The sequence below is a fragment of the Notechis scutatus genome, chromosome 2, assembly GCF_049901735.1.
Source record: "Notechis scutatus isolate UNSWTSFEM ecotype Mainland chromosome 2, rNotScu1.2, whole genome shotgun sequence".
In the NCBI taxonomy this organism is placed as follows: domain Eukaryota; kingdom Metazoa; phylum Chordata; class Lepidosauria; order Squamata; family Elapidae; genus Notechis; species Notechis scutatus.
In genome coordinates, this window is record NC_142010.1 from 64,285,767 (window position 1) to 64,295,851 (window position 10,085).

A 10,085-nucleotide genomic window follows, 5' to 3' on the forward strand; every position below is an offset into this window, starting at 1 on the left:
GAAACAACCAACACAATAATCAAAGGGATCCAATCTTTCTTTGCAGTATGACGATTTCTGCCTTCCGTCTTCATTCATAGGCAGTCTAGATTAACCTGCGATTTGGAGGGGAAGTGGAAAACTTAGGATATAGGATGGCAGTTTGGATTTGTGAAAATTTCTCAAAAGAAATGGAATTAATTCTCAAGAGATCTTTTTTCAAGGTTGTCTTATTTTACTTTTCTTCAGGATTAGTTCTGAATGGGGAAAAAATAGAATTGACACAGAAGTTTTCTGCAGTTTAAAAAATTCAAGAACCACCACAAGTATAAAGGTTTCTGCTTTTTATTATAAACCTCTGTATTAGAACTTTTTCCAAGTTATTATTGTACAAGAAACAGACAGTAGTTCTTATATGCTGAATGTCATTCAGAGAACATTATCTTATTCTTCTGAATTCTTTCCCAAATCTGAATGTTCTCTCTACAGCACCAAATTATTAAAAATTAGAACTTTATACCTTTCTTCTTTAACTATGGGAGCAAGAATAGCTGTTTTATCGGTGACATTGACCATAATCATATCCACAAGTCTGTCTTCTCCCCTTCGTCATACTAAAGAAGTCAAAGCAGTCTATCACTGGCCTGTATTTTTGGAGACTGGGCAATTCTGTTCCACAGCATTGGGGCACATATTATTTTCTTAAGGACAAAGCGACTTTGCCTTAAGCATACAAAGCAAGCAAGCACTGCATTATAAAACTAAATCTGCCCATTACACTACGTGAATAGGAAGAAAGACCACCCTTGGTGCTGACTTGGGATTAATTGTATTTTAGGAAAGCACTTTGGAGGATTTTCTGACACCCTCCTCCCCCGCACATATAATATTTTCTCTAGAGCCTCTGCAAGTATTGTTAAGGTGACAGGTCTCTGCACACAGCTATCATAGTGAGTTCAGTACAATTGCTTATTAGTACGACTGATACTTCTGAGTCATCATTTAACACTCTTGCTAGCCACTGGAAAGAAAGAGGATGCTGACAACTCATGTAATACATTTCCATTTATACTTAACAGAAAGCCATTGCTCAGCTGACAATCCTTCCCATAAGGAAAGCTTGTTCAGTATTTTCAGTGCAGGAGAAGATAAACGCCAAGCCAGGAAGAAAGAAATAGGGAAATGACAAAAGACACAACACAGCATTCTCTCTTCAGTTGGTTTCTTCTGGGATTTGTCCTGGGATTCTGAATCCCAAAGTAGTTTGGTCCAAAGTGTTCCTGGGGCTGGAATTAGCATAGCTGGAATGGTTCTCAAATGTACAACTCGTCCTTTGAAGGAACTGTAGGAAGTTCTCATGAATAGAGCCTTCTGGGCTGGAGATACAAAAGTCCTGGTTCAGAGGCTTGCTGAGGCAGTGTCGTCCCATCTTGGCCAGCTCTTCCCTGATTTGACGGTTTAGCAATCCATAAAAGAAAGGGTTGATCGCAAAGGAAGAATAGGCGAGCCAGGTCACAACTATTTCAATGGAATCCGGGACCGAAGGGGAAGAATGGAAGGAGCAGTGGAGGTGGAAGGAGAAAAAAGGAAGCCAGCAGCCGAAAAACTGGCCTACGATCAGCACCAAGGTCAGGGCTGCTTTATTCCCACCAAAAAAGCGTTCAGGGGACACCCTTGGAGGCACATTCCTGGTCGTGATGATGGTCACTTGACTATGGATGGACTCTGACCTTTGTCTGGGTGCAGCTGTCCAGGATGGGACAGGAACGTGCTGCAAGGATGCAATGCGGGCCACTTTGTAGATGCTACCATATACAGCAAAGATAATTAAACTGGGCACTATGAAGCAGAGAAGGCTGAAGATTATCACAAAAATCTTCTTGTGGGCTCCAGGGCTCCAGTTAACAGTGCATTTACTGGCACTGCTTGCACCATTGTCTTGGGGCCAGCCTACTAATGCCAGGGCAGCAACCAGCATAGACTTAATCCAAATGAACACCACCACAGTAACGGCCAGCCCAGTGGTCATTTTGACTTCATATCTCATGGGATGGACAATGTAGTAGTATCGTTCAATGCTGATAACAGAGATGGTGAGGATGGAAGCACTGATGAAGCAAACATTCAAGAAGATCAGTGTTTGGCACTCAGCGATGCTGTACAAAATTTTGTTGAAGCACGTGGAACTGGAGATGATCCCCAGGGGCATGATGAAAATTGCTGACAACAGATCTACCAGGCAGAGATGGCAGACAAAGATGAACTTCCTCAGGAGAGGTGTTTTGAGAATAACAACCATAACTGCTGTGTTGGCAACCAAAGCAATGACACTCAGCATAACCATGAAGAAAACACCAACAGCCTCCTGGAACTGGGATACTCCAAAAGCATCAAGTCCATGAGTAGAGTTAATCCTAGTTCTGTTTACCATCATTTTGAGGAAGTCTTATTTCCAGGCAGCCTGGCCTTTAACAAGAAATGCTGGGGGGATGCCTAGCTTGCATGTCAATATGGCTGTGTCTTTTTCTAGTATCTTTCAATTCCTGTAGAAGAAATTTTAAAAAAAAGCATTAACCAAATCATGAGTGGGATAGGATGAAATGAAATTTCATTGCCTTCAGTGAGATATCTTGATTGCTTCACATAAAGGCTCTAATAAGCTAGAGATTGGGACGCTGCAAAAATATTTGAAGGTGATGGAAATCACTGTATAGGTACACAGATATGGTCTTGAAAGAGGAATTCAACAATCCTTATCTAAGCATCACTTCAACTCCAATTAACAAGAAGAGGTGAGGAAAAACTTCAAGGTTGCCCTACCTTGATTCTTTTTAGTATAATAGAGGAGGGTGAAAATCTTTGTCTGGCTTTCAAGATTCTCCTATTATATTCTACTGGTATAATAACCAAATTCTAATATTACATGCAGTCTGTTTTTTAACCTAGTTAACTTGAAAGACTGAACTACTTCTATAGTCTTGCTAAGAAAATCACAACTATCCATCTGATACAAAGGCTAATTTTATACTACATATTAGGCTGCAGGGTGTATACTTTGTCATTTGCCAGAAACTGGTTGCGAGAAACCAGTTCTTTGTGAGTAACTTATGTGACTTAACTTAACCACATTAAGTATGATTTATTTAGATTTTGCATTATAGCAATTTGGGTTGGATGACCTCAGACATAGAAAACAGTAAGCTCATGCTTACATAAACTGTTCTCCTTTAGGAAGTTGACTAATGCAGGCAGTTAGAAAATATGGATTATAGATTTCTGTTGGGGCCCAACAATTTCCCTCTATTATTGAAGCACTAGACTATTTGTTATTTTAATTACTACACCAGCTGTGACTTTCTCCTTCCAGCTCAAAGATAATTGAGGCAATTAAAATGGATCCTTTCAGACAGTTACTTATGTAATAAGACTCATGACTGCTGAGATGTCCTACTCACTGTGTTCAATAGTTTATTCTCAGTTTACTGTTCACTCAGTCTTCAGTTAGTTGTATATAGCTTGACATTCTGAAATAGTATGGAGAACTATACGGCAAATGTAACTGCATATTTTCTTTTATAAGCTGTGCAACTGTTTATTTGATTTTAAAAACAAGATTCTAGCCTACATTACTAATTAAGACACTAGCCTATAGAAAATATCTAATGAATTTCAAAATCCATCTGTAATTTTTTTTTCAGGAATTCAGAGTTGAATTTCAACTCTCTGTCCCTTCTCATAAAAGCGCAACATAAAACACTATTAAAGTGTTGAAGTCGCGGGTGGCCCACAAACCTAATTTTTACAAGAGGTTTGTTGTAATTATAAGAAAAATTCCAACTGATTTCCTACAATAACAAGCGTAGGCACTTTATTTGTGTTTAACACCAGTAAGTGTGACATAGCTGCACTGAATAAGAAAGTTAATTTCAACCAGAGATTTCTGAAGCTGCTATAATTCTTCAGTTAGCTCCATTGTAGTACTAACTTTTACATTGATCTTTTAACTAGTGCTAAAAAACTGATCGCATGTGTGAAATGAACTGTCCTAGCATATAATACTCTGTGATAACTTTAAAAGTGATGGGGAAAAGCACTTGGAAATGTCAATGGCAGCAATAAGAAATGGTTTCTAAGATTCATTTTAAAAAACCTTTTCTTTTGAAATGTGACCTCCTTAGTGACTCTGTGATGACCTCTGAGAGACTTACTACACCATCTATTGCTCCCCACATCAAAATCTTGCCTTTTATAAAACTAGAAATACTACTCCATTTGAGGCAGTATCATTGCTCATTTGGGGCGTGTGGGGGGGGGGGAGGAAACCCAGATTTTGCTGGGCTATATTTGGTAGACGTGTGGTAAAAAGGAAGGAATGGTTCATTAAAGCATGTCTGGAAATACAAACTTCAGGTATGTTTAAAAGAGTACAACTCTCCTTGTGTCTAAATAGCATGGCCCTAGAACAGGGATGTCAAACACAAGGTCCGCAGCCCACATCCAGCCCCAATGTGGTCAGATCCGGCCCGCGGGGCCGTCCTGGTAAATGTAGGGGCCAGCCCATGTTGCTTCAGCCCGTCTACCCAATGTGAAGAGGAAACATGCCATCAGTTTGGGGAGTGGTGTCCACCCAGTTGGCCACACCCGCACCGTCAACCATGCCCTGTGAGTGGTGTCAACCTGGCCATGCTCACCCAGTCAACCATGCTGAGCTGGCCCCCTGAGGTCAACCACAGCTGAGATCAACCACAAGCCCTCAATGAAATTGAGTTTGATACCCCTGCCCTAGAAGATAACACCCTGTGACAGGGGGAGAGCTGATGTGGCTGCACCAGTCTCAAATGGTTAGACTGGGCTGGCCTCACTCCCAGGGGTCAACGGTAAAATTGCTGTATGCTGTTGGTTACTTCAGGAGGGGGGATATTACATCATAATTAGAATAGTTAAAAAAGGCTTGAAGGTGTCTCTGGTATGGGTGGGGTCAAGATCAATGTGGCATCATGAGGACATGACAGAAAGACATCATTACCCAGGCAAGTCCAAGTTATAAATTGAATAAATAAATAAATAAGTGGTAAGCACAAAAAGGGAAAGGCCCATTGTCTATGAAAGTTCATGTTTTATGCTAATACTTTGATCTGAATTAATTTGGTGCTTGTAATGTCAAAAGGAGATTCCATCCTAATTTTTACAAGTTTCCTCTTGAAAGGAAAGTGTCTGCATTATGAAGTCATTGCTTGCACAGGGATAGATGTTGTGCCAAGAATACTACTTGCAGTTATTCACTGCTGCTTTCATTTCCGTTAAGAGATCAGGAGGGAATTTCCTGATAAACTTTATCAAGTTTATCGGCAAGGAACGGGACACAATTATTATTTCCAACACTGCTATCTCCTGGAAATATATTGCTAATTAGCTGTTATGAGTTTTATCTCCTGGACTGAATATTGACTTATTCTGCTTCTTTTCCCAGCATTCAAGTAAGTGTTCATAGCAAGTTCTTGTTCAATTTTTCATACAACAACCAGCCTATTAGATAAAAGATATTGACTGGTCCCAAATCACTTAATGAGCTCAATGAGGAAAGGATTAACTTAAACCTGTCTTCCCAGTTTCCAAATAAACTTCATTTGTTTTCCTTCTTGCAACTGTTCTCCTTTTTCTGTCATTTTGTTCACTGTTTTTTTTTCTGTATCTTGTACAGAGGTGGATTCATAAACTGTACAGATGCAGATAGATAACTCAACAAGACGTCCATAACAAAGAACATTTATTGGTTCATCAGGTATCCTCATAACTCACGTTTGTTACGAAGTTCTTCTTTTATGACCAATCCTTTGTATATCTGCCTTGTAGTAAAAGATGGTTATCTCCTAACCCATCTCATAGCAATAGAAAGAAGGTGCCATGAGTTAAAGAGTTCAGACAAAGAATGAGGAAAACTTCCCCCAACCCCTCGAGGGTCAATTTAGTGACCAATCAGGATTACAGATGTGGCCACGTGACATGAACTACATTTCCCAGGATACCTTTAACTACATTTACCATGATGCATTCCCTTAAGGGGACAGCTCATAATTCCTAAGTAACTATCCAATTCCCATAGGCTTGCTGGGACAGCACAGTTTTTCTTTTTTCCAATTCTATTTTTCCAAAGTTTGACATTTGACACTACCAAAAATTCTATGGCCCATATTCAGACTCTCTCATCATCCTTAATAGCTTACAGTAACGCTCCCAATCTTTCATCCTAGTACAGATCATGCTTTTAGATTTACCTTCATTCTTTTATCATTTGCATGGATGAATAGGCTTAAATTTTGTCACAGCCACGGGAAAGTCTATTTTTTCTTTCTTCCATTTTACCTGTTAATTCCCGCTCTTTACCCTTTACTCCTCTTCTGTCCCAAGGTCAATCTCCCATTCACCATGTCAGATCGTAGACATCTAGTACTTCTTCTGCCTTTCATCAATCAAGGCTTCTCCCTAACACTTTTTATTATGATAGGGAAGGTATTTATTGTGACAGGGAAACTACAAGACAGAGTTATATCCATTTCTCTTCTAACGATAAGGAGTGTCAGTATCCACTTTGGTGCATTTAAGTCAAAATAATACAAGTGCAAAAAAAAAAAGCCAGTTTTAGCCCAATATTATTCTAGGCAAGTTAATAGCAGTTCCCTTGCAAGACTCAACAGCAGTTTGGGCATGTAAAATTGACTGTTCTTTCAGCACCACCTCTTTCTATTGATCTTCTTGGTCCTTGGTCATATAGTCTCAGGCTAGGTTAACAAGTGGGGGAAAAGCAGAAATCATTTTATTGTGTGTGTGTGTGTGTGTGTGTGTGTGTGTGTGTTGAGTACAAAGGTACATGAAAAATGAATAGAAATGCAAAGAATAGCATTGGAAGCTTAAAATAAGGAGCAAACCACAAATATCCTTGGAAAAGGCAGGAATAGACCATTTCCGTATGCTGCCAAAATTCCTTCACTGAGGCATCCATCAAGTCAAGGATTCTATTCAATATTTGATTGACTTATATCCCCTGGCATTTTGACAGGCATTAACACACTGATACAACATGGGATTATTTCAGACACTTGATTCCTAGCACCAGGGTGGTCACTACCCTTGAACCTTAAACCATATGTTAAACCATTACTACCATACACACCTGACTCTTCCCTCTTTTGGATGTTTGCTTTTTGACAATAGAGGGAGTTGGATATTAAAGACAGAATGGCTGAGTCCTCATTAGAGCTTCTGTTCCAGACCAACTGTTCCACATCACTTCGAAATATTATTAATCCTGATTTTTGTAGTCTATTATACCCAGTATTCTCCTGGTAATGAATTTCTTGAGAGCCTGATTGTTGCCTTACAATAGCACTCTTGGAAGTTTTCAATTGTGACTCGTTCTGGCATGGTAACAGCCTGTATAAGTGGGATGCAAAGGAGTATTAAACTTTAGTCTAAATACTCTCATTGAAATCTCATTGAAACATCTCTATTAAGAAAAAAATGCTGAAGATCTAGAGTCTGGGGCTTGGGAAGAAGACATATTCATCATATTCTGAAGAGGCAATCCATGTTAAGTTTTCATTTTAAAACTTAAATAAAAAAGCAACTTGCCTTCCTAGTGGCAAATGAACTGTACTGGAAACTTTCTTCAATTATAATTCACATTTCTTCTGAATATCTTCCTGCACTGCCTGACCCTATCTACTTTCTTTCTTTTTCTTTGCTGATAAACAGCCATGGAAGAGAGTTATGACATCTTAGAGTGAGTTCAGAAACTCTGTATCTCTATCTATGGCAGCTATGAGACAAAGGTTCCCCACAAGTCCAGAGATCCACAAGAGCATTAATTTTGAAACCCACCAAGAGGAAGAAAAAACTGTTGGTCTGAAACAAAGAATTATTTCTCTTAGATTCTTTTAGATCTATAATTGTAATTCCTGTTGTTGTGAAAGTAGAATCACAGGCCTATTAGGGACTGTAGAGATCTTCTAGTTCAACCTCCTACCCAAGGCAGGAGACTTTATACGATCCCAGTCAAATGGTTGTCCAGAGTATTTTTGAAAATCTCCAGTGATACAGTACCCACAACCCAAGGAGGCAAGTTATTCCATTGATTAATTGTTCCTCACTATTAGAAAATTTCTTCTTATTTACAGGTTGGATCTCTCTTTCGCCCATTAGTTCTTGTCCTGCCCTCTGGTGTTTTGGAGAATAAGCCAATCCCCTCTTCTCTGGGACAGCCCCTTAAGTACTGGAAAACAGTTATATGTCGTCCCCCCCCCCCCACCCACAACCCTTCTCTTCAATAGGCTAGACATACCCAGCTCCCTCAACCATTCATCATATGATTTAGCCTCCAGACCTTTTAGCATCTTTATTGTTCTTCTCTGCACACTTTCTAGGGTCTCAGCATCTTTTTTTGTATCATGGTTACCAGAACCGGATGCAATAGTCCAAGTGGGGCCTCACCAGTGCAGCATAAAGCAGTATTATTACATCTCATGATCTTGATGCTATCTCTCTGTTGAGGCAGCCCAGGACTGAATTGGCATTTTTTGGCAGCTGCAGCACATTGCTGGCTCGTACTCAAGTGGTGACACCTAGATGTGTCTCACTGTTGAGTCAGGTACTGCCTATTCTGTACCTATGCATTTAGTTTTTCTGTAATATAGATCCTGTTCATACAATTGTTCACTACGGTTGCTTAGAGTATGATTTGCCTTAAAACCTTCTTTTTAGAATGCTTTTGAGCAGTACATAGACAATAGATCTGGTATGTAAACTTATCAGAATTATCTCCCACTTTGTTAACCCTAATTTTGCTTTTTTTTACTGGACTAACCAAACCCAAGCAATTTTTCAAGTCTCTCCTAAGATGAGATGAATGCTTTGCCACCACCTTCATTTTCATAGTTCTTGACACTTGTTTCAGTTAAAACTCTTCCTTCTTTAACAGAGGTGAGTTTTCTAATATAAAGACTTACTCGGGCCTTATACAAAACCTCATTCATAAATACATTTGTCTTTTCTGGAAGTCAATAACCTAAAACATACTATAATTAAAATAGGAAAATGTGAAAGAAATCCCTTTTTTGTTAAAAGCCCAAAGACCCATTTGAAATAAAAATAGGATTTTCTTTTCATTAAAAAAAAAAACTTCGGATGATCCCCATTACTTCCAACTCAAGGTGCTTCCAAACTGATAGCTTCATATCCATCCAAGAGGAATTTGCAACCATTTTCTTTCTTTGCATATTATTTGGAAGAGTGGGGTGGGGGGAGCAGCTGAGAAAATAGATCACAGTTTTCCTGGAAAACGTTGTGATCTAAGTACATTCACAGTTCTGTGAATAAGGTCGAGACCCTTCACCATAAAAGTCTACTCTGGAAAACCCAGCCATTTTCAACCTTCCCAGAACATCCCATGAGGAAGTGGCTTACCAAACTCCAGTTCACCATCAGATTCTTTTGTGGCCAGCAGGAATGCCAGATTTAGTTTTCTTCTGATCAGTGAGCTCTTCATAGCTGCCTGACATGGTCTAGAACCACTGAGTGGTATTCAAAATTGCTGTCTCAAATGTTCATCTTCCATGGGCAGCATGCCGGTGTTGTAACCAACACCTTTAAGGGGAACAAGGACTGCTGTCCCACTGCTTGCAATAACCAGCTTTGTTTGTGGAATCAAGGTTCTTTACTGCTGTAGGAGAAGCAGTTACATCTTGAAGACAGGCTGGTGAAGATGCACACCTTTGAGAAGGTGTTCCATATTCCCAGTGTTGTTAGGTTCTCTGCAATTGGAACAGGGCTGGGTAGAGTGGTTGCTGCTGTAACTCCTGCAGTAGCCTTTGCTGATTGTTTCTTCACTGTAGATGGCACAGGCTGTCACATCTGAGCTCTGCGTGGCCTTTTAAAGCACTTGTCTATCATTCACAGAGAGAAATCTACTGGGTCCTAAGGGCCTCCTACAGGGAAACAAAATTGCAGGTTGCTTGATCCTGATTTTATCGGAAGAGATGGAGTCTAAAGGCACAATTCTCAACTCAGCAGGCAAGATATATTGGGTATGAATGCTCCCTTTAGTCAGAAAT

At 39.7% G+C, this 10,085-nt stretch overlaps 1 protein-coding gene across 2 annotated transcripts; it reads right to left on the reverse strand.

Annotated features, from left to right (window-relative positions):
- Positions 1-323: 323 nt before the first annotated feature.
- GPR62 (G protein-coupled receptor 62) lies at positions 324-9,860 on the reverse strand. 2 transcript variants are annotated; one of them, XM_087954939.1, is made up of 3 exons: positions 9,439-9,860; positions 7,151-7,410; positions 324-2,522 (listed from the first exon to the last, which is right to left on the reverse strand). In XM_087954939.1, the coding sequence occupies exon 3, from the start codon at positions 2,411-2,413 to the stop codon at positions 1,193-1,195; it is 1,221 nt and encodes a 406-aa protein (XP_087811065.1). In that variant the 5' UTR covers positions 2,414-2,522; positions 7,151-7,410; positions 9,439-9,860; the 3' UTR covers positions 324-1,192. The 2 variants fall into 2 exon arrangements, with proteins under 2 accessions (XP_087811065.1, XP_026529018.1); XM_026673233.2 differs by lacking the exon at positions 7,151-7,410.
- Positions 9,861-10,085: the final 225 nt, after the last annotated feature.